Genomic DNA, 23,645 nt, shown 5'->3' on the forward strand with positions numbered 1-23,645 from the left:
TTTTTTTTTTACATTGTTTGTCATCACAGGAAGACAACAGACAGCGCGAAAGACCGATGTGGTCTGGTGCCCCGCCTCAAAACCAGATGCCGCAGCAGCCCCCAATGAACCGAATGGGACCAGGTGGACAGATACGTCCTAATGTAGAAGCACAGGTTAGCACACCTTTTGATCGTCTACTTTAAAATAATCTGGGCCCAATTTCATAGAGCTGCTTAAGAACAAAAAGTAGCTAAGCACAACAATTATGATTACCAGAAAGAGGTAACCAGCCAAAGAATCAAGTCACATGTCCCGTCTGTTGACGGGTGCTCTGCCATTTTTTTCTCCGGTATTTTCCACTTAAGCAGCTCTATGAAATAGGGCCGCTTGCTGAAATGGCTTTACTGTAGTCATCATATTAAGAAGCCAGATGATGTAGAGATTGGATGATTTCATGATTACACCTATCCACTACCCATTACTGATGGCTGTTCTCACTGTTAAAACATGTATATATAAACAAAACTGTCACTTCTTTATTATTTTCTTAATGAAACAGTTACACGCCCAACCCTAGTTTTTATCCATAAACCTTGGCCTAATTTCAAAGAGCTGCTTTAGCAGAAAGTAATGCTTAAAATTGTTCTGCTAAGCATAAAGGAGCAGGATACCAGTTATAAATTGTCATGTGACATGGTAACCTGGAGTGCCAGTCAACTCGCCCCCCCCCCCAGCAAAGTCACCCACTTTAAAGTCACCCCCCTCACAAACAAACTGCACGCTACACTTTTTATGTGGGGCACAAAATAGGACCCTTGTGAACATCGAGGTGTAACCAGGCATTATACTTTCAAAATCTACTGTACTTCCTACCAAGTATGTTTTTATTGCCATTTATTTGCATGACCATTAGTGGCATTACCAACCGTATACAGATCCCTTAAGGTTTAGATGCATAAATTAAGCCTTTCTCAATACTTTTTTTGCTGTTTTTTTTTTCAGGGTTGGAATCGTGGAGGTCATCCGCCATTTGATCAGAGGGGGCCGCCTCCTCCACAGGGTCACTATGCAAGAATGCATCCACACTACCAGCAACAAGGTCATGGTCCTGGTCATGGTCCTGGTCATGGGCAACCACCAAGTGGTCCACCACCACCCAGCGGCCCCCCGCCGAGCGGGCAACCACCCAGCGGTCAACCACCAAGCGGTCCCCCGCCTAGCGGTCCACCACCAAGCGGTCCACCACCCACTGGTCAACCACCCACTGGCCCACCACAACAAGGTGGCCCACCTCAACTAGGTGGCCCACCTCAACAAGGTGGCCCACCACAACAAAGTGGTCCACCACCACCAGCTGGTCAACCTCCCAGCGGCCAACCTCCAACTGGTCAGAATCAGGTGAGTCTACAATGATTGGAATTTTGGGGCCTGATTTCATAAAAACTAGCTAAGCATAAAAAAAATGTGCTTACCAGAAAATGGTTACTCGCTATTATACCATTTCACATGTGACCTTGGTCTTGTTTTATGCATCTAGAACGGGCAGTCAGATGATGTTGATTTGGATGAACTTATGTTATGATTACATTTATCCACTACCCATGACTGATGGCGCAAAGAAGACTCCAAAATTGTCCCGTCCTTACAACTGGCACAAAATGGGGCCCTGTACACTTAAGTAAATCTTTCAATGTTCAGCCTAAAATTTTATTTTTTTTTTTTTTCAATTACAATTACTCACGGGAGACTTACAAACTTAAATGTTGTTTTCGAAGTTATGTTTTGTTTTTATTAAAAAAATATAATAAATATTTTTTCCCTCATCCAGGGACCTAAGCCTCCTATCGATGAAGATGAAGATCGATGGCGCCAGCGTCGTCAAATGCAATCCAACGAGATGAACAAGAACATCGAGCGTGCTCGACAACGTCGCCTCGTCAAGGAAAAAGAGGAGCAGAACTCTGACCAAGAACGGAAAGCTGCCGCCCAGGAGAAGTTACGCAAGCTTGAAGAGCGCATCGGCAAGAGGGAGCCAGAGAACGAGGGCGGTGCAGGAACTGGTGAGGAGCGAGGAGGTGATCTCGGACTACCCCGTGACGGTGGGAAGAGGCAACGGACGGAGAGTGGAAGCAGTGATGGGTCTGGGCCGAGACAGGGAAGAGAAGGTAGAGGTAAGTTATTGAAAGTCACCCTAATCCTGACCTTACCAGGGCCCAATCTCAAGCCTGTAAGTGCACAAACTTGCTAAGCAAAGAAAAGTATTGCTTAACAGAAACAGGTAACCAGCCAAAGTTGCATAAGGTTTACAGTGACTGCGACCACCACTAAATTTTTGCTTAGCAAAGAAATAAGTCGAGCAGTTTTTTCTGCTAAACAGCTTTATGAAATTTGGCTCAGGGCTCTCCCCAGGGGAAAATTGGGGAGTATTCTTGACTCAAATATTGAAACGAGATCCTTGAAATATTTTCTGAGTTGCGTTTATGGAATGCGTTGAAGAACAGGGCTGTCAGATGATGTTGATTCAGATGAACGTATGTTATGATTACATCTATCCACTACCCATGACTGATGGCGCTTTGTTAACTGGGTCAAGAAGAGTCCACATTAACAAAGGTTTTGGGAATATTTTTTGATTGGTGCTTATCATGGGGTTTGAAAGCCCCACTATGTAATCTGGAACATTGTAAAGATTTTAACTTGATGATTTTTGTGAGGTTCAAAAGAACTATTGACACATACTGGGAGAACCCTGCAAACAGAACTGACCGCTGATAACCTCATAAGGGCCAAGGGTTGTTTTCAAAGACCTCTTTCCTCCTGAGTTGAGAGGATCGTAGCAACCTCAAAAGTAATTTGTTGTTTTAACGTTTTTAAAGGTAATTACCAGCGTCAACCTGCAAGGAACTTGCCACCAAGATTCCAGAAGCAACAGCAACATCAACAGCAGCAGCAATTTCCTATGCAGCAGCCACCGCCACAGCAGAAACAATACACACAGCAGCAGCAGCAGCAGCAGCAACAACAACAGCAGCAACAGCAGCAACAGCAACAGCAGCAACCTCCACACCATGAACAACCACTCAGACGCTTTCCCTCATATCCACCTCAGGTAGGAAAACTTGTTTGTTTTACAAACATTTGATTTGTAAGTAAATAGATGTTAAATTTTGCATATTCTGGGATAAATAATATTATTTCGTTTTAACACTTACACTGATGTGTGTTAGAACTGTTTACTCAGTACTTTCCCGAGTTCTGTGAAAAAATATCACAGGCATTTGAAGGGATGCGAACCAACAACCTTTGCCTATCAAGAACAGGTTTCTTACCAACTAGACCCCAGGGATTGCCTGGTAGCTAGAGGTGGTTTGAATCATATAGTTCCTATAATCACCTTAGTAATATGCCTTTGATATTTTTTCACAGAATTCCGGAATGTACTTAGTATAGAGTTCCTTCACGCACTGGTGTGAGGGTAACACCAAGTGTTATGATTTGTAGTTGCTTACTTGTGTTTGCTCAAAAATCACATGATTACTATTATCATGACTATTCTAGTAATTCCATACTCTGTTACTTTTTACTTATTATCACAGAATGACAAAGATCATGTGCCCGGTGCCCCGCCTGCTCACCCGCCAGCTGCGCATCCAGCCCCGAGAGAGTTTGAGCAAACCCAAGAACCTGACCAGCGAGATGTGAGAAGCGCCCCACCAAGGGAGATCAAGAGGCAGGACCCTCACAGTAGGAGAAGTCCCGATGACAGGGAAGGGGCACATCCAGAGAGTAGAGAGGGGCATGTCCAAGACACTAGAGACGTGAGAGGAGGGGAAGTAAAGGAAGCTAGAGTTGGTGGAGAGACTAGGAAGACAGCATGGGCTCCCAGTTCAGACGCTACGGAAGGACCTAGTCAAGAACCAAAGACTGGAGCCCCACCACCAGGTCAGTACAAACAACTTTTTTAATTTTCATGAAAATATACGCAAAACAAGATGATTGTATTGTTTTGGGCATGTAAAATGATGAAAGGAGAAATCTTAACTGGGCATTTTTAATGCAGAAAATTTTGTTTTCAGATTTTGTTTTTTATCAAAGAAACTATCAATAATGTTTGCGGCACAAAAACATAAAAAAAGAGGAAAACCTTTCAAATGCAGAAAATATTTTTTTAAGAGAAGTTTTTAGCAGATCATGTTGGATGTTAAAGAAAATATTTTTAAACAACATGATTGTGTTGTTTTGGGCACATAAGAAGAAAAAGGAAAACTAAACATGCCATTTCTAGTGCCGTAAAGCGTATTTTGGGAGAGGTTTTCACAGAATAAGTTTTGATTTAGAAAGCAAAACTAACTTATTGGAGTTGTAGTTTAATCTTTCTGTTTTGATTTGACTTTAGGTGCATATCCTCAACCTGTGAGACGTGGTGATGGAAGGCCGGACAACCAAGACAGTTGTGAAACTCAAGATTCCAAACCGACACCGTCAGTCCCTGAGAAGCCTCAACCGGTCCCTCTGATGAAAACCAAACCCCAACCACACTTTGATAACGACCGTGGAAGGTACCAAGATGCTGACAAAGGAAGAAAGTATGATTCTAGATCTGCTGGCAGCGGACGGGATCGCCAGTCTCAGCATTCCAGATCAAGACAGGAGTCTGACATGGACATGTACAATGACAGAGAGAAAGCCTCAACAAAGGGGGATGCCCCTAAACAGTCCCTGGAGCAGAGACGAAATGCTCCTGATCTGAAAGATAGTGCTGGAAGCCGGCCGGCACCAGAGCCGCTTATGAGAGAGCGACCATCACATGTTGTTCAGAGTGAAACCTTTGTGAAGTCTACAGAAAAACCTCAGCAGGGAGTGGAAACCTCTGTGCAGCAGAAAGCATGGGGCCAGTCACTTGAAGGAAAGCATCGTCATGAAGACAGGCCGTCGTTTGAGAATAAACAGCAACCCCGTAAAGGCAGCGATAGTAGAGATGCAGGCCGTCGTGATCGAAGAGACAGAATAGGTTCAGACGGTCAGTCTAGAAATGATTCAGAGCTCAACAAGAAACGAGATGTAGTGGCTGATCTGGGTAAAAAGCCAGTGCACAGGAAAGATTCTGCTGAGAGAAAGAAATGGGGTGAGCCTCCAAAGGCAGCTCCTGTCGCCAATGAACAGAAAAAGGAAGATTTAGGAAACATTGACACAGCATCTGTAGCTTCTGATAAAAGCAATGACAAAAGTGTGGACAAAAGTGATAAAAAAAGTGATGCTGGGTCAGTGTCGGATAAGTCTTCGATTGATACTTCAGAAAGTAGAAGCAATGCTAAAGAGTCTAAGGATCAGGTGGTCGACAAAAGCAAAGACTCAACCAGAAGGAAGGACTCCCAGGACAGACCCGATAGGTCGAATCGGCGAGAGAGAACAGATAAACCCATCAGATCGGAGCATCCAAACAGGAGAGATAGACCGGAGAGGTTCGACAGAGCTCCACGGGGAAAGAGGGATTGGAGGGAAGGGCCAGGTGATAGGAGAGACAGTCGTGGTCGTGGAACCAGAGTGGACTCTGTTCGTAGTAGAGGTCGCTCCACAAGACCCTACGGCTCGACCTACCAATCAAGAGGGAGAGGTGAGCGGCGCTATCCAGCAACATATGAAGGTCGTAGACAGATGCCCGAGGATTTGGATGACACTGAGAACATTGAATTAGAAACCGTAGATGAGGCTGCCCCTGCTAAAGATTCAGACCAGGCTCCAAAAAGAGATGATCAGGATGGAGATGAGAAGTCAAGTGTGACTCCAAACGAAGAGGGGAAACCAAAACAAAGCTACTCTGAAGGCAATTTTGGGAGGAATAGAGATCGACAAGGCTTTGTACCGAGGGGTGAACCGTCAAGAAGAGGTCGAGGGCGGGGAGGTACATATAGTGGAAGGGGTAGAGGAGGACCACCAAGTAGGAGCAATAGTGCTGGACAGACCTGGAAAGCAGATCAACGCCGAGAGAGGGACGTCTACAAGGGACGAGACAACAGAGGACGAGATAATGAACCGGAATGGGAAGGAGAGCTCCTCAAGGATAAAGAACCTAGAAGAGAAGGCAGCAGGAAGGAGGATGGCGGGATGGACAGGAGACAGGGGGACCGCTATGAACGAGCTGATTACAGAGGAGGAAGATATCCCAAAACAAGCCGTCCAGAGCCAAGAACGCGCCCAGAGCGCCCGCCAAGGTTCCAGAATTCAAGAGGGAGGGGTCGAGGACGTGGTGGGCGAGAACCAAGGGGTCGAGGTGGAACCACTCGCCCTGCTGCCCCCCGAACAAGCAGCAGCAGTGAAGGTGCTGTCACGTCAACGGCAACGACCAAACCGGTCCTGATGAAACAAAACTCATCTGATCTGAATAATGAGGAGTGGGAGACGGCCTCGGAGAGCAGCGACTTCAACGAGAAACGAGACAAATCCGAGGAGAAGAAGGAGAAGCCGCAAGAAGTCTGGACGGAGACTAAAGAAAATGCTGCCCCAGTCCACCATAGCAGCAATAACAGCATCAATGGGGGTTCCGCTGCTGCTAAGAAAGGTTTCTCTGGTGGTCAAAGACCCACTGGAGAAAGATTTTACCGAAGTAGTGGACGAACAGAACCAGGTGAGAATCACTTTCACTTTTTGTTAATTAAGTTTCGTAGTGAAGCCAAGGATTCTCAGAAAAGCAAATGCCAATCATTATACAAGCCAACTAACCCAATGAGATAGACAAAAGACACCATTTCAGTTATACATGTTGGAGGAAAACACCAGAGAAATACTCTAGGGAAAACCCATGCAATTGGTAGAGATTGAAAACCCAGTAGTCTCCCTGGCGGTATTCGAACCAGGGCTCCAGAGCTGGAAGGCAAGGAAAGATACACCATTACACAATTTTTTCAGTAAGGAACACCAGTGACCAAAACATTTTGAGTTGACTAATTTATTTCAAATCAGTCAAGGTCTCAAGATTTACTGCTATGTTTGAAGTGTACTGAAGTGTGGATAAATTTACAAAGATGTGCATCTACGCTTTTGTTTTTCAGACGGGCATGAGGCGACAGTAAAGAGTAACAACAACCATCGCGATGGAAGTCGTGGCTTGTCGCGTGGTGGTAGCTCTGGAAACCGCGGCGGTGACCGACGAGCCCCGGGGAATGGTAGCAGCTCTGGCAGTGCTTCGAACGGTCGAAGGACCAGAGGGGGAATGACAACACAACGGAAGCCCGATGGTAGAGCTGGACGGGAGGAGAAGGTGTTTAGAATGGACGCGATCCAGCTCAAAGATCCCACTGCTGTTAAGGTATTGTTTGAGATCATTTCACGAGTGAATAGACAACTTGTCAGTAGACTAGCTCCAAGAGGAATACCAATATAACACTTTCATGGGCCGACCGGTCGTTAGCGCGAAGTCCAGTAAAAAATCCCCTGAGCAAATCAAGTTGTAAAACGAAAGATTACTATGGCATGGCCACACAGTTTTCATTGTGGGAAAGAAGACTCATGATTTTGACCTGTTTTCTGGGGGTGAACCGTTTGCAAAAAAACCCCAAATAAACATTGTGATCAATTAGTCACTATAATAAATGGTGCATGAAAGATTACCGAGGGGCTTCATGGTCATATTCAGTATCTATTTTTAAAAAGTGAATTATTAGCCTCCCATATTGTTATTAATTACGGTTTCAAAGACTGGAAGTGATGCAATCCTTTTTTGTAAGGGCAAGCAAAATGACCTTTTCTCATTTTGTTATTAATTTTTTTATCAGAATGTACTGTCAGACATGTGCGGACTTGTGACCAACAAGAAGCCGTCAGCGGCAATCATCTCGGGAAAGGTCAACAGCACAAACAACAGCAACAACAGCAGCAGCAGTAACAACAACACCACCAGCGGCAGCAACAACAGTAAAGTGAAGACGACAATAGAGAAAAAACGAGACGCTATCGGCCAGTATGATATCAACAACTATGCCAGTAAGTCAGTAGAGTGTAAACAGGTTCACTCTCATTACTGCTGCCATTTCAAGAATAAAAATTGTTGATATGAATGATTAGCAACCTGTGTGCCATTTTGTCTCTGTGTACTGCTTACTCCAAAGACGATGAGATAGTGATTTGGCCCAGTTTCATGGTTATGCTTACCGGCGAATTTTGTGCTTACAATCTTTGTTTTTCGCTTACTGTGCAATTTCTTCCCTAGCTGTGTAAGCAAAAGGCAAGTTCGATCAGCGACCATTTGTCAACGACTAGTCAATGTTCAATAGTTTACCTATGCAAAATCGCCCAATGGTTGACAACAGTCAACTTTAGTCCCTTAATCGAAGTTGCTCAAAGAATGCCCGTTAACATAGTGTTTATAAATTTCCTGCTAACCCTTGAAGTTTGATTTGCGTAATCGAGGAACTGCTTGCTTCTGTCAGCGCCAATTCTTCGCTTCAGTAAGCAGAGCCATAAAATTTTGTCTAGGAATGCTTAATTAAGGTCCATGAATCTGGTAGTTAAAGTGTAAAGCAATTTTTATACAAAACTTAAAAAGCGCCTCTAATTATGCCTCCTTTCACCATCAGGTGTTGTCGTGGTCGACGATAATCCTGAAGTTATCGTCGAGGATCCTAACGAGCTGATGACACCAGACGAGGGCTTCCAAGAAGTTCGATCTAAGAAGACGCAGAAGGAACGTCTCAAGGCGCTGGAGGCTGAGAGGAAGAAACACGAGACAAAAGCTCTGTCTGAGGTGAGTCCATTTATCAGGAAATATTTAAAATATTTTTAAAATAATGTTAACAATCTTTTTTTTAACTAAGACAGGCTTGATATATTCTTCCTACTCCAATCTGATTTTAGATTTTTTTACTCTTGGGAAAATTCAGAAAATTTCTTATTAAATAGCCTGAAAAGTGAATTAAAGTCTCCATCATTGTACTCGTTTAAAAACATCTTTGCAGTTTCAAGCTCGGTGGTCCAGTAGTAAGATCTGCTCTAGCCAGGTCATGGGTTTGATTCCCACCCGAGTGATTTGCCTGTGGAGTATACAGTGCTCGATACACATCGGTGAAAGGGTAACAACAAAATATATTCAACCACTGTTTTTTTACATTGTTATAACTGCTCTTTATTCCAGGCCATGAAACAAACCCGCATCAGTACACCAAGCAAGTCTTCACGGCACTCCAATCTTCCTCCTCGTCTATCCAAGCAGCAGGCAAAGGACTCCGCCAAAGGGGTGCCTTCCTCCCCGTCGCTCAGCAGGGCTGTGGGTTCCCTCAATAAGGCACCGGGTACAAAACCCATCAGTAATGACACCAACATGGGTGTGATGGGCTCGGCCAGTGTCATCCCAACCAGGAGTGGTGAGTGGAAAACTCAGTTAAGCCCTGTTCATACTTTCTGCGAATGTGAATGCAATACAAATTTTGTCGTCACAAATTTGCAACGAATAGTTCACGTCTTAGTACTTCTGATAACCTTAGTGGGCCGTTCATAATAGTCAATGTTAAGAAGAAGAAAAAATCCAAATTGGTTTGGACCACCCACCCACCCCAAATTTCGATTTTTAAATATTGATTTACTTCACAATATACTCTATAACTAAAGAATAAAGTAATGCCTCGAATGATTCAGCTTAATATCAGGTTAAAAGACTCCAACATCAAGCAGATTGAGCAGCCTTCTTTATTTTATAATGTAAAAAAAAAAAAAAGAGTTTCGATTTTCAGTTATTTCTTACTGTATGACGTACTGTGTCTTAAACTTTCCAACATGTTGATTTCAGGATCTGCTTCATCAGCACCATCCCATCCAGCCCCGTTGGTCAACGCCTGGGAGAAACCTCTCCAGGTCCCTGTACCTCTAGTCAACACCACCAACCAAGGCGGCCCAACCAGCATCCCTGTTAGTATGATCCCTACGGGTCCATCGGTCAAAGCCCCCGGAGGCAAGCCGGACTCTGATCAGCACGACAGCGGCGTGGAGTTGAACAGCGACCACCATGGGTCTAACCCATCCTCACAGAGGAACTCACCGAGTGCGGAGAGCAAGGCGGATCACCGTCTCATGCAGGTAAAGGATCACAATGCCTTCTTTTACTGTCCTCTCAATTCGCCCTTTTTGGATTAGGTTTGAATAAAGTCTGTTGCATTGACTTGCTCGGTCACAAGTAAGCTTGGGCGGTTCCAGAAATTTGGGGCTCAGTTCCGGTTCCGAAAAAAAGCTCGGTTCTGAGACATACCCGGTTCCAATTCAATATAAAACATAAGCCGCCCGTCCCGAGCTCACACACACACAATTGAGCCGATCTATTTTAACTGAAAATAACCAAGTTAATCAGACATCGGTTCCGAGCTCACACACACACAATTGGAGCCGATCTATTTTTAAAGAAAATACCAGAATACCCACCCCAATGATCAGACATCGTGCCACCGAGCACCTATTTTCCCTGCATTTAAACAAGTCTTTGATTTAGCCGGCAGTACGATCGTTGTGTAGCAGTATGTCCGTAGTGTAGTACATCCATAGTGCAGTACATCCGTAGTGCAGTACATCCGTAGTGCAGTACATCAGTAGTGCAGTACATCAGTAGTGCAGTATATCCGTAGTGCAGTATATCCGTAGTGCATGCAGTGTGTCGTCTCTGTACATACAAGAGTACTATGCCTGTACATGCCTGTACATGCCTGTACATGCCTGTACATACATACATACAGCACTGTGTGTTTTGTGCATGGGGCAAGCTTTTATGAATATGGATATATCGGCAGCCAATCACAACGTGCTGTCTATACATGTACATGTATATGCATGACATGTACATGCATACATGTGGTGGTTGTAGAAGATGCCTATGTGTGTGCACTGTGTATGCAGCCACATGTGATAGTAAGTTGATACTCATGTCGGCTTGAAGCCTTTGCACACTGTATCTGCGGTCACCGCTTTCAACATCAAGCCTCAATTTCTAGAGCCGGTTCGTCGCAGGATCGGCTCCACAGAGCCTTTTATAATTGGGACTCGGTCTTTTAAAATCGGAACCGACAAAAGCGGGTACCCGGTTCCACAGAAGAGTGGAACCGCAAGTCCGGTTTTCAATTTGGAACCGGGTAGAACCGGGTAACCGAAGGGACCGCCCAAGCTTAGTCACAAGTAACCGCTTAAATTTGGATTGCTACTCGCAACCCTCAAAGAATGATATCGACTATAAGGGAGACTCAATGGAAGAGAATATTAAATCTTACATTTTATAGAGATTGTGCTGTCTAAACTTCATCAACTTTTGATATGATGAAAGGGGCCACATCTCCAAACTTGTTCAAATGTTACTTTTATAACTCGGGGATTTGTATGTAAATTGTTACACAAAATGTAAACTTTCCCATTTAATGATCAGCGCAGTATCTTGCCTGGTAGAAAAGCTCAAGAATGTACATGGTAACACTTTTTGTAAACAAAGTGCACATGGTCTGTAGTGTTTGACTACTTTTATTCAAACACAATTTTCGGAATGTCTAAATGTTGTATTTTTCTGATGATAGGAGTACATGGTGAGTCAGATGCGTCAACAACAACAACAACAACAACAACAACAACAACAGCTGAACCAATCTGCGGACATTCCAGCCTCCAATGAGTGGTCCAACTCCCAGCTGGTGCAGATGAAGCTGGATCCATTCTCTTCCTCTCTTCCGGTGGTAGGTCCTGAGAATGATCGCAGTGATATGGGAGGCTCGGACATGAGGATGCATGAGACGTTTGTCAACTCTGGAGAGATGCCAATGGATATTACCAACAGTAACATGGTGAGTGCATACCCCCCCCCCTGTATTTTTAACCTCAACCCTTCTCCCCCCGAAAAAAAAACTTTTTTCAAACTGAATTACTTTTAAAAAAATCTGTAAGGTGCATTAAACAAGAAAAGTCAGTACTTAGTCATTCATTAATCCTTAAAGTTGCATACTTAGTGTTTTTTACGCGTTAATTAACCGTATTTTTCCCCTTTTTTTCTCCAGGGTTTGGTTAGTGAGCAGACTTCAAGTAAAGTAACAAATACCAGTAGCAGCGGCGCTTCTGTCAGCGGTATGCCCAAGCCCATAGACCTTCCCATCAAGGGTGTTAATCAGTCATCTCCAGTCACCTCCATATCCGAAGACATCTCCATCAAACTGCAGTCTGCCAAGCACTTGTGGGACATGCCCGCACCTGTACCCATGCCTAACCTGAACGAGAGTGCGCTATCTCCCCCGAGTATGGCTTCAGTCAACCCAGCGCCGGCCTCGAATCATCAGTCATTGAGCGAGGGCAGTTTGGATCCGTCGGTAGTCAGTGACGAGGCTCTTCAAATTGAGGCGGAGCTCCTAACCGATGTCCCGCAGAACCAATTGGCATCACACCGCCCTCTAGTGTCCGATCCTGCCATCATGATGCCGGCGATATCGAGCAGCAGCGATGCTGATTTTGCTGAGTTCTCGCACAGCGGCAGTTTATCTGGTGTAGATAGTGTTGTGACCACGACGGTGTCCAGTACCTACAGTGAGATGAGCAGTGAGAGTATGGACGTGAACCAGACTAGCAGCTCGACCTCCTCCTATGCACCTTTCACTTCCTCCTACCCGTCTTTCTCATCCTACACCTCGAACAGCGTCTCCAATTCAATGCAGACGTCCGAGCAAAGAGTATTACCGCTTGCCGTCGGCAACATGGGCAACAAGAATTCCTTCATGTACGCCGCTATCCCAAATCAGGCAATGGGGACTCAGGCGATGAATACACAGCCGTTGAATTCCACCACACTGCTGTATTCGACTATGGTCGGACTGGACGGGAAAGTCACAACGCCAGACCAGAATAAAATGCAGCAGTATGCATTCGGTCGACCTGCCGTCCTTATCGCACCAACACAGACGGTTCAGGTCAGCAGTGCCCAGCCTCAGGGACAAGGAGGTAGCGCCTCGCAGTCCATGTTCAGTGGTCAATCGTCCAATCACATATTCTCAGCCTTTCCGATTGGAGACAATGCACCACGGTTGATTCAGCCTCCAGCTGCCTATGCTCCTGCCCAGTATGGAGTGTCTGTGATCCAACCTCCATCTGCAACACTCCAGTACAATCTGAATCAGGCACCAGCTGTAGCACCCTCACCCCCTGCAGCTGCTGCACAGCAGTCCTTTGCACCGCTTAGCTTCTTGCAGGCAGCTAATCTGACGGGTTCAGGTATCTCCTCGTCACTCAGTCAGCCCTCGCAAGCTACTAACCAGCCATACCTGTCTTACGGAACAACGTCGTTTACTCGACCCGACATGAACTTACAGAATAACACCATTAAACCACAGAGTTCATTCAACGGGTTGTCTACCATGACCAAGACTGTTGCAAGTCTCCCACAGTTTGGCACAGTGCCGAGTATCAACATGCAGCAACAGCCGATGTACGGACAGCAGCGTGCGACAACTCCTGTCGGTAGTCAAGCTCGTATTGTCGGCAACACACTGGTGACTCCAATCATGCAGTCCAACATCCACCAAGCTCCTCAACCGACGTCATTCTTCACAGCCAATAATTCAGGTCCCTCCCAACCGGCTGCTGTAGGCTCTGCTGGCTCAACCAACTTCTTCAACTCCTTACAAGGGAACCATGCTGCTGCGGCAGCAGCAGCAGCTGTGCAGCCTCCCCAAGGTGCCCAACACATGCAATCGCTAAACACCATTCAGATTCAGACAGCTGCAGCTGCAGCAGCTGTACAGCAGCCACCCCAGCCGCAACACCTGCAGCAGCATCAGCATCAGCAGCACCCTCACCCCCAGCCGGCACAAATGCACTATCCAAGTCAGGCTACCATGCAATACTCGCAGTCTCGCCCTGTAAACTTAGGAGGGCCTTATTCCAGCCAGCCTGGCACGACACGTCACACCACGCACAACGTCTCCAATGAAGTTGACAGGAAGACCATGCATGATATGTCTGCACCATCAACGAATGAGATGTCTTACATGGTTTCGCAGAGGAGCAGCGACATGCAGCAGCATGTTGATGCCAAGCCGTTTAGCCCTAACCGGGCATCAAGCTCATCGCAACCACCAGAGCTTCAGCGGTCAAGCTCTCATTCAGACATGCCTGCACCAGTAGTTGCTACGAGCAATCCACAGTTTGGAAGCGGAGGGCATCCAACCATCAAGGCGACATTCCCAAACGCACCTAATCATGCAGTGCGGCAACCCTATGGGCTTCAAAACCAACAGTTCCAGCAACAGCAGCAGCAGCAGCAGACAGCTTTCATGCCGCGTGCACCATCAACCACACAGGCACCAGTACGAGGGATAACACTAAGACCCGGACCCCAACTGCAGCAGTCTTCTCAGATCCAACCACAGATCCAACAACAGGGATTCCAAGCGCAGCCTGTACCTCATCAGTTGATTCGCTTCCCTGCTGCAGCTCCTCAAGTCCGATTCAGACCTCCCATGCCACAAGCTAACATCATGTCTGCAAGAATGCCCATATCCTCTGCTTCATCTGCTGGACCAACATCAAGATCTATGGACCATAGCCAGCCAGGTCCAGTGATGACTCCGAGTAGCAACTTCGCCAGGAAGCCAACTCCAGTAGGGGTCCCAAGTAAGGCTCCCCAAGCTCCTAGTGTCAAGCCAATCCCCAAGCCAGCTCCCCAAACTACTGGCGAGTACAAGCCACCAAGCTCGGAAGGTCCTAAGTCCTCCAAGTCCACAGAGAGAGAGGCCTTGCTTGCGTCGACAAAGGCCTTCTTCAGCAACCTGAAGAGTCAGGGCGGTGGGAAACCTGGCGACACGACTTCCACGGCTAGTAGTGGTGCTACCTAGTCTGATGGTCCACTCGGCAAAGGTACCTCAAACAAGAACTAAACGGTGCTCCCTGTAAATCATTTTTGTGAGAATGCTTCGTTTGGAAGCTTCAGGATAGTCTCATGGTGAATCTGGGTAGTTCTTTCTCTTCTCCTGGTATGTAAAGGTAGTGTAAAGTGAAGATGTAATGGTCTTGATAAAGAATACTCCAGTTCAACGTGTATGTGAAAGAAAACCGCTGTGATGAATTTGATGAGATGTAAAAGGTGAGGACTTTTACAATTTTTTTTATATTCTGAATTTTACCTCAATTCCTGACTTATTCATGCATTGTACATAGATGTAAAAACCTCCAACGTTATTTGCTTGAGAGAGCTATACAATGGCATGAAATCAGCACATGCCATTTCTCTCTTCAGGCTACAAAGCCGCTAAAGTTTATCTTGTTCACAAAAGTTCTCCTGTGGCCAATTTAAATCTGCCTTTTTTTTGCGATCACATTTAATATGCATAAATGTTCCACCTTGCAGTTTGCTTCAGGTTTAACTCCATGACGTTTGAATGCTGTCAATTCAATTATTGTTTAATGCAAAGTTCAAAAACTTTGTGTTTTTTTCTCGGCCAAGTGCTGCAGAAAACTATATGCTCTCACGACAGACGCTTATTTGTGTGTGATAAAAATATTTTCCTCTTAGCAAAAAGTTAATCAGTTTTGAGGTAAATATACCCGCTGCAAATTGTTTGTTTTTCGGGGGAAAAAATGGCTGGTTCATAGGCGGTGATCTTAGCTTAAGTAAGGATTGAAAATTTAAGTTATTAAGTTTAAGTCACAATTGTCATCTGATGTTATAGAATTTAATTAAGATTTTTTTGTAGGGGTAGATTTGGCAACAGGATTTTTAGATTTCCTTTGATCTTGGTAGTGATTTTCCAGTTTACCACCAAAGAAGGTGTCATTCAAGTTTACGAATATTAAAAAGTAAACTTTCTTAATATGCAATTTTTTCTGTTATTAAAGTAATAGGATGAAGTAGGAAGTGCAGTTTTTCCTTTTATTACTCAATATTAGAGTAGCATAAACACATGTACACAGATATTGTTAGAACAAGAGAATTAGTACACGTTGTAAGCAGAATTGTAGGTAGGCCTGATGCTTTGTTTTTGAAAGGGCATTGAGGCATTTTCATCTTGGTTATGGGCACCTTTATTAGGAAGTTGTAAATTTCTATTGGGGCACCAGCTTAGTCGGTTAAGCATCAGGCCTGGTAGAGATTCTCCGCTAGGCTACAGGTAGAATTTTCAACTCGACAAGAAACATTTGTACAATATTTCTTTCAGATTTTTTTTTTTAAACATTTGCTGAACTTATAGAAGGAGGTCTGGAATTGGAAATGTAAAATTATATTTGTACTTGTTTGGAATTAACATTAGGCTGCAGGGTATGGGTTAACTGGTCCAATGCTAATACAACTGGACTCTGGCCGTTTAGCCTGTCTGTATTTCAAACTCTCAAAATTTTATTTTGATGACCAGAGGGGGCTTAGCCCCATCGACAGCTGATCTAGTTTATTGAGACCCATTTAACAATAAGTTACTATTGATTGATTAAAGAAGATCTGTAGACGGTGCTGAAAAAAAAGGAGATATTTTGTTGTGTCGTCGAGTTGTCTTACTTACTGCTCGGGGTAGAAATATAGTGGAAAGAAAAATCTACGTAGTTGGAAATAGTTACCAGGATAGGGTACTAGGATAGGGTGCAAATGATTGTGTCCAGATTTAAGAATGCGATGATTTAGCGTAAATCGATAGCCTGTTACCGAGGCATTAATATTCATGTTTCTTTTTAGTCGGTGGCGATGGACCGTAGAGAGAATGTAGGTTATGGTCTCTGTATAGCAAGCAGCCATTGTTTTACTAAACAATATACTCTAGTTTCGGCAAGGAGAACTTGTCTTGATTGATAAGTTGAAATTTGATCTCATTCAATTGTTGTATGTGTAAAGACTTTAAAAATTAGTATATCCAACTGGATCTTTCCAATAAAAAAATGTAAATAACCAACTTTTTTTGTGAGGTACTTTTACTACCTCCCTGTTCGAGTCTGAATTGAAAATTCATAACTTGTTTTCTTTTTTTTTCATTCGATTTGAGGACTTTGCTTGTTCTGTAATTGACCAATGTTTAAAGTGTCTGACTCATTTAGAGGACAGACAGGTGGATTTGTTGTAATATTGCAACGTTTTCATAGCGACTGCATGACAAGTATTAAAAATGAAATTTATATTGAATGATAGAGGGCAGTGTTTTATATTCCAATGATTGTACAGCTAAACTTGCATTATTTCACCTATCGACTTTGTTGGTCATTGCTTACTGTTCTGTGTGCTGAAAATACGTAAACTCTCATGTAAACTGTTTGACATGAGACATTCTGCGTGCAAATTTAAAAAAAAAACATTGTAAGCTGTACCCATGTTGGTTCAATGAGAAATTTTGTGACAAAGTTTCTTTGTTAATTGGAATGAGTCTCTTTTGTTTCGTTAGTTTATTTTCGATTCGTATATTATTAACAGTGCATAATTTATAGTATTTAAATGTATACATAGAAAGGTTCAATTTAAATGTAAGACTCATGTTAGTTTTGGTGTGATTTCAGAAACATTTTGGATGCTTTTTTTCGTTGTTGGTTTGAACGACCTTTATTTTCATTGATGTATTTTGGTCTAGGACCAAACTGCATTGCTGCATGTATACAGTTTCTCTCAGCATTTTGTCCTTAGATTAAAACAGAATAGTTTACGTTGAACAATAATTTTTTGTTTGTGTTAATACAATCAAGAGATCTAGTAGTAAATAGTAAATAAGTATTATAGGTCTTTAACATGTTAATGCAGCGGAAACAAGAACCTTCAGATTTGACTGTTTGTATTAATCGAGACATCTTGTCACACTTGTTCTCAATCATTTTGTAAAAAGAATTGTCGGAATTGTTCAGATTTCTACACTTGTATAACTAGCAATTTGTTGTACACTAAGTGTGATACTGGGTTTGATGTAGTCACGCTTAATAATGCTAAGGCATTGTGATGGATCAAGCCTTTTACTGTGTTTTGTGAACACAGTTCACAAGCTCTATATTGAAGGAATTAACTAGTAGAATCAAATAAAACAATGCTATGTTGCAATTTAATAAATATGTACAAATTTATTTGATGGACTATTTTTTTATCCCCTGTTATTACTGTTGTGCATTTGAAAAAAATGCAAGGCGTCAAGCCTTATGGTTGTTTTGTTAGACATTTTCAGGAAAATTTTCTTTCAGGTAAAAACTTCAAAGTTTGCCTAAAAATGTGTACAAGGATAGCCTTGCGAAATTTTGCCTGAAAATGTGTACAAGGCTATGCCAAAAGTGTATAAGGCCTGGTGAACTTTCAAATTTTGCCGAAAGTGTACAAGGCTATAGCCTTGTGAACTTATCAAATTTTGCTGGGAAAAGTGACAATATAGCCTTGTGAACTTTTCAAATTTTGTCGAAAGTGTACAAGGCTATAAAGTTTTGCTGGAAAAGTGACAAGGCTATAGCCTTGTGAACTTATCAAATTTTGCTGGGAAAAGTGACAATATAGCCTTGTGAACTTTTCAAATTTTGTCGAAAGTGTACAAGGCTATAAAATTTTGCCGGAAAAGTGTACAAGGCCTTGTGAACTTTTCAAATTTTTCCGAAAATGTACTAGGCTATAGCCTTGTGAACTTTTCAAATTTTGCCGAAAAAGTGTACAAGGCTATATATAGCCTTGCGAACTTTTCAAATTTTGCCATGTGAACTTTTCAAATTTTGCTGAAAGTGTACAAGGCTATAAAATTTTGCTGGAAAAGTGACAAGGCTACAGCCTTGTGAACTTTTCAAATTTTGCCGGAAAAGTGTACAAGGCCTTGTGAACTTTTCAAATTTTTCCGAAAATGTACAAGGCTATAGCCTTGTGAACTTTTCAAATTTTTCCGAAAATGTACAAGGCTATAGCCTTGTGAACTTTTCAAATATTGCAGAAAAAGTGTGCAAGGCTGTAGCCTTGTGAACTTTTCAAATTTTGCCGAAAAAGTGTACAGTGTACAAGGCCTTGTGAACTTTTCAAATTTTGCCGAAAAAGTGTACAAGGCCTTGTGAACTTTTCAAATATTGCAGAAAAAGTGTACAAGGCTGTAGCCTTGTGAACTTTTCAATTTTTGCCGAAATAGTGTACAGTGTACAAGGCCTTGCGAACTTTTCAAATTTTGCCTTGTGAACTTTTCAAATTTTGCTGAAAGTGTACAAGGCTATAAAATTTTGCTTGAAAAGTGACAAGGCTACAGCCTTGTGAACTTTTCAAATTTTGCCGAAAAAGTGTACAGTGTACAAGGCCTTGTGAACTTTTCAAATTTTGCCAAAAAAGTGTACAAGGCTTATAAGCCTTGCAAACTTTTCAAATTTTGCCTTGTAAACTTTTCAAATTTTGCCGAAAGTGTCATGGCTATAAGCCTTGTGAACTTATCAAATTTTGCCGAAAAAGTGTAGTGTACAAGGCTATAGCCTTGTGAACTTTTCAAATTTTGCCGAAAAAGTGTACAAGGCTATTATAGCCTTGTAAACTTTTCAATATTTTGCCGAAAGTGTGCCTTGTGAACTTTTCAAATTTTGCCGAAAAAGTGTTGTGACCTTTTCAAATTTTGCCGAAAATGTACAAGGCTATAGCCTTGTGAACTTTTCAAATTTTGCCGAAAGTGTACAAAGCTATAGCCTTGTGAACTTATCAAATTTTGCCGAAAGTGTACCAGGCTATAGCCTTGCGAACTTTTCAAATTTTGCCGAGAAAGTGTACAAGGCTATATTAACCTTGTGAACTTTTCAAATTTTGCCGAAAAAAGGGTACAAGGCTATAGCCTTGTAAACTTTTCAACTTGTGAACTTTTCAAATTTTGCCGAAATAGTGTACAGTGTACAAGGCCTTGCGAACTTTTCAAATTTTGCCTTGTGAACTTTTCAAATTTTGTTGAAAGTGTACAAGGCTATAAGCCTTGTGAACTTATCAAATTTTGCCAAAAAAGTGTACAAGGCTATAGCCTTGCGAACTTTTCAAATTTTGCCGAAAAAGTGTACAAGGCTATAGCCTTGTGAACTTATCAAATTTTGCCGAAAAAGTGTACAAGGCCTTGTAAACTTTTCAACTTGTGAACTTTTCAAATTTTGCCGAAAAAGTGTACAACGCTATAGCCTTGCGAACTTTTCAAATTTTGCCGAAAAAGTGTACAAGGCTATAGCCTTGTGAACTTATCAAATTTTGCCGAAAAAGTGTACAAGGCTATAGCCTTGTAAACTTTTCAACTATTGCCGAAAGTGTACCAGGCTATAGCCTTGTGAACTTTTCAAATTTTGCCGAGAAAGTGTGCAACTTGTGAACTTTTCAAATGTTGCTGAAAAAGTGTACAAGGCTATAGTCTTGTGAACTTTTCAAATTTTGCCGAAAAAGTTACAAGGCTATAGCCTTGTGACCTTTTCAAATTTTGCCGAAAGTGTACAAGGCTATAGCCTTGTGAACTTTCAAATTTTGTTGGAAAAGTGACAAGGCTATAGCCTTGTGAACTTTTCAAATTTTGCCGAAAATGTACTCATCAAATTTTGCCGAAAAAGTGTACAAGTGCCTTGTGAACTTTTCAAATTTTGCCGAAAAAGTGTACAAGGCTATAGCCTTGCGAACTTTTCAAATTTTGCCGAAAAAGTGTACAAGGCTATAGCCTTGTGAACTTATCAAATTTTGCCGAAAAAGTGTACAAGGCTATAGCCTTGTAAACTTTTCAACTATTGCCGAAAGTGTACCAGGCTATAGCCTTGTGAACTTTTCAAATTTTGCCGAAAATGTACAAGGCTATAGCCTTGTGAACTTTTCAAATTTTGCCGAAAATGTACAAGGCTATAGCCTTGTGAACTTTTCAAATTTTGCCGAGAAAGTGTGCAAGGCTATAGCCTTGTGAACTTTTCAAATTTTGCCGAAAATGTACTTATCAAATTTTGCCGAAAAAGTGTACAAGTGCCTTGTGAACTTTTCAAATTTTGCCGAAAAAGTGTACAAGGCTATAGCCTTGTGAACTTTTCAAATTTTGCCGAAAATGTACTTATCAAATTTTGCCGAAAAAGTGTACAAGTGCCTTGTGAACTTTTCAAATTTTGCCGAAAAAGTGTACAAGGCTATAGCCTTGCGAACTTTTCAAATTTTGCCGAAAATGTACAAGGCTATAGCCTTGTGAACTTTTCAAATTTTGCCGAAAATGTACAAGGCTATAGCCTTGTGAACTTTCAAATTTTGTTGGAAAAGTGACAAGGCTATAGCCTTGTGAACTTTTCAAATTTTGCCGAAAATGTACTCATCAAATTTTGCCGAAAAAGTGTACAAGTGCCTTGTGAACTTTTCAAATTTTGCCGAAAAAGTGTACAAGGCTATAGCCTTGCGAACTTTTCAAATTTTGCCGAAAAAGTGTACAAGGCTATAGCCTTGTAAACTTTTCAACTATTGCCGAAAGTGTACCAGGCTATAGCCTTGTGAACTTTTCAAATTTGGCCGAGAAAGTGTGCAAGGCTATATATAGCCTTGTGAACTTTTCAAATTTTGCCGAAAAAGTGTACAAGGCTATAGCCTTGTGAACTTTTCAAATTTTGCCGAAAATGTACAAGGCTATAGCCTTGTGAACTTTCAAATTTTGTTGGAAAAGTGACAAGGCTATAGCCTTGTGAACTTTTCAAATTTTGCCGAAAATGTACTCATCAAATTTTGCCGAAAAAGTGTACAAGTGCCTTGTGAACTTATCAAATTTTGCCGAAAAAGTGAACTTTTCAAATTTTGCTGAAAAAGTGTACAAGGCTATAGCCTTGTGAACTTTTCAAATTTTGCCGAAAATGTACAAGGCTATAGCCTTGTGAACTTTTCAAATTTTGCCGAAAAAGTGTACAAGGCTATAGCCTTGTGAACTTATCAAATTTTGCCGAAAAAGTGAACTTTTCAAATTTTGCTGAAAAAGTGTACAAGGCTATAGCCTTGTGAACTTTTCAAATTTTGCCGAAAATGTACAAGGCTATAGCCTTGTGAACTTTTCAAATTTTGCCGAAAATGTACAAGGCTATAGCCTTGCGAACTTTTCAAATTTTGCCGAAAAAGTGTAGAAGGCTATAGCCTTGTGAACTTATCAAATTTTGCCGAAAAAGTGAACTTTTCAAATTTTGCTGAAAAAGTGTACAAGGCTATAGCCTTGTGAACTTATCAAATTTTGCCGAAAAAGTGTACAAGGTTTTAGCCTTGTGAACTTTTCAACTATTGCCGAAAGTGTATCAGGCTATAGCCTTGTGAACTTTTCAAATTTTGCCGAGAAAGTGTGCAAGGCTATAGCCTTGTGAACTTTTCAAATTTTGCCGAAAAAGTGTACAAGGCTATAGCCTTGTGAACTTTTCAAATTTTGCCGAAAATGTACAAGGCTATAGCCTTGTGAACTTTCAAATTTTGTTGGAAAAGTGACAAGGCTATAGCCTTGTGAACTTTTCAAATTTTGCTGAAAATGTACTCATCAGATTTTGCCGAAAAAGTGTACAAGTGCCTTGTAAACTTTTCAAATTTTGCCGAAAAAGTGTACAAGGCTATAGCCTTGTGAACTTATCAAGTTTTGCCGAAAAAGTGAACTTTTCAAATTTTGCTGAAAAAGTGTACAAGGCTATAGCCTTGTGAACTTTTCAAATTTTGCCGAAAATGTACAAGGCTATAGCCTTGTGAACTTTTCAAATTTTGCCGAAAAAGTGTACAAGGCTATAGCCTTGTGAACTTATCAAATTTTGCCGAAAAAGTGAACTTTTCAAATTTTTCTGAAAAAGTGTACAAGGCTATAGCCTTGTGAACTTTTCAAATTTTGCCGAAAATGTACAAGGCTATAGCCTTGTGAACTTTTCAAATTTTGCCGAAAATGTACAAGGCTATAGCCTTGTGAACTTATCAAATTTTGCCGAAAAAGTGAACTTTTCAAATTTTGCTGAAAAAGTGTACAAGGCTATAGCCTTGTGAACTTATCAAATTTTGCCGAAAAAGTGTACAAGGTTTTAGCCTTGTGAACTTTTCAAATTTTGCCGAAAAAGTGTACAAGGCTATAGCCTTGTGAACTTTTCAAATTTTGCCGAGAAAGTGTACAAGTGCCTTGTGAACTTTTCAAATTTTGCCGAAAAAGTGTACAAGGCTATAGCCTTGTGAACTTTTCAAATTTTGCCGAAAATGTACAAGGCTATAGCCTTGTGAACTTTTCAAATTTTGCCTAAAGTGTACAAGGCTATAGCCTTGTGAACTTTTCAAATTTTGCCGAAAGTGTACAAGGCTATAAGCCTTGTGAACTTTTCAAATTTTGCCGAAAATGTACAAGGCTATAGCCTTGTGAACTTTTCAAATTTTGCCGAAAATGTACAAGGCTATAGCCTTGTGAACTTTCAAATTTTGTTGGAAAAGTGACAAGGCTATAGCCTTGTGAACTTTTCAAATTTTGCCGAAAATGTACTCATCAAATTTTGCCGAAAAAGTGTACAAGTGCCTTGTGAACTTTTCAAATTTTGCCGAAAAAGTGTACAAGGCTATAGCCTTGCGAACTTTTCAAATTTTGCCGAAAATGTACTCATCAAATTTTGCCGAAAAAGTGTACAAGGCCTTGTGAACTTATCAAATTTTGCCGAAAAAGTGTACAAGGCTATAGCCTTGTAAACTTTTCAACTATTGCCGAAAGTGTACCAGGCTATATAGCCTTGTGAACTTTTCAAATTTGGCCGAAAAAGTGTACAAGGCTATAGCCTTG

The 23,645-nt window shown here is 41.9% G+C and overlaps 1 protein-coding gene and 3 non-coding genes across 5 annotated transcripts in view; all 4 read left to right on the forward strand.

Moving 5' to 3' along the window:
• LOC139947835 (uncharacterized) overlaps positions 1-18,002 on the forward strand; it is a 28,445-nt gene extending 10,443 nt beyond the window's left edge. For both annotated transcript variants that reach the window (XM_071945627.1, XM_071945626.1), the window contains exons 10-22: positions 30-155; positions 985-1,380; positions 1,811-2,153; positions 2,859-3,091; positions 3,579-3,924; positions 4,379-6,607; positions 7,032-7,288; positions 7,755-7,962; positions 8,556-8,722; positions 9,110-9,338; positions 9,761-10,047; positions 11,520-11,783; positions 11,994-18,002. In XM_071945627.1, coding sequence (XP_071801728.1) covers positions 30-155; positions 985-1,380; positions 1,811-2,153; positions 2,859-3,091; positions 3,579-3,924; positions 4,379-6,607; positions 7,032-7,288; positions 7,755-7,962; positions 8,556-8,722; positions 9,110-9,338; positions 9,761-10,047; positions 11,520-11,783; positions 11,994-14,816 — 7,908 coding nt within the window. In that variant the 3' untranslated portion in view covers positions 14,817-18,002. The remainder of the gene's footprint in view (positions 1-29; positions 156-984; positions 1,381-1,810; positions 2,154-2,858; positions 3,092-3,578; positions 3,925-4,378; positions 6,608-7,031; positions 7,289-7,754; positions 7,963-8,555; positions 8,723-9,109; positions 9,339-9,760; positions 10,048-11,519; positions 11,784-11,993) is intronic.
• Positions 408-472, forward strand: LOC139948556 (small nucleolar RNA SNORD83). Its single transcript, XR_011787463.1, has one exon. It is a non-coding gene; the product is annotated as a small nucleolar RNA SNORD83 (small nucleolar RNA).
• On the forward strand, positions 1,528-1,596 carry LOC139948555 (small nucleolar RNA SNORD83). Its single transcript, XR_011787462.1, has one exon. It is a non-coding gene; the product is annotated as a small nucleolar RNA SNORD83 (small nucleolar RNA).
• Positions 2,488-2,556, forward strand: LOC139948557 (small nucleolar RNA SNORD83). Its single transcript, XR_011787464.1, has one exon. It is a non-coding gene; the product is annotated as a small nucleolar RNA SNORD83 (small nucleolar RNA).
• Positions 18,003-23,645: the final 5,643 nt, after the last annotated feature.

The sequence above is a fragment of the Asterias amurensis genome, chromosome 15 (genome assembly GCF_032118995.1).
Source record: "Asterias amurensis chromosome 15, ASM3211899v1".
In the NCBI taxonomy this organism is placed as follows: Eukaryota; Metazoa; Echinodermata; class Asteroidea; order Forcipulatida; family Asteriidae; genus Asterias; species Asterias amurensis.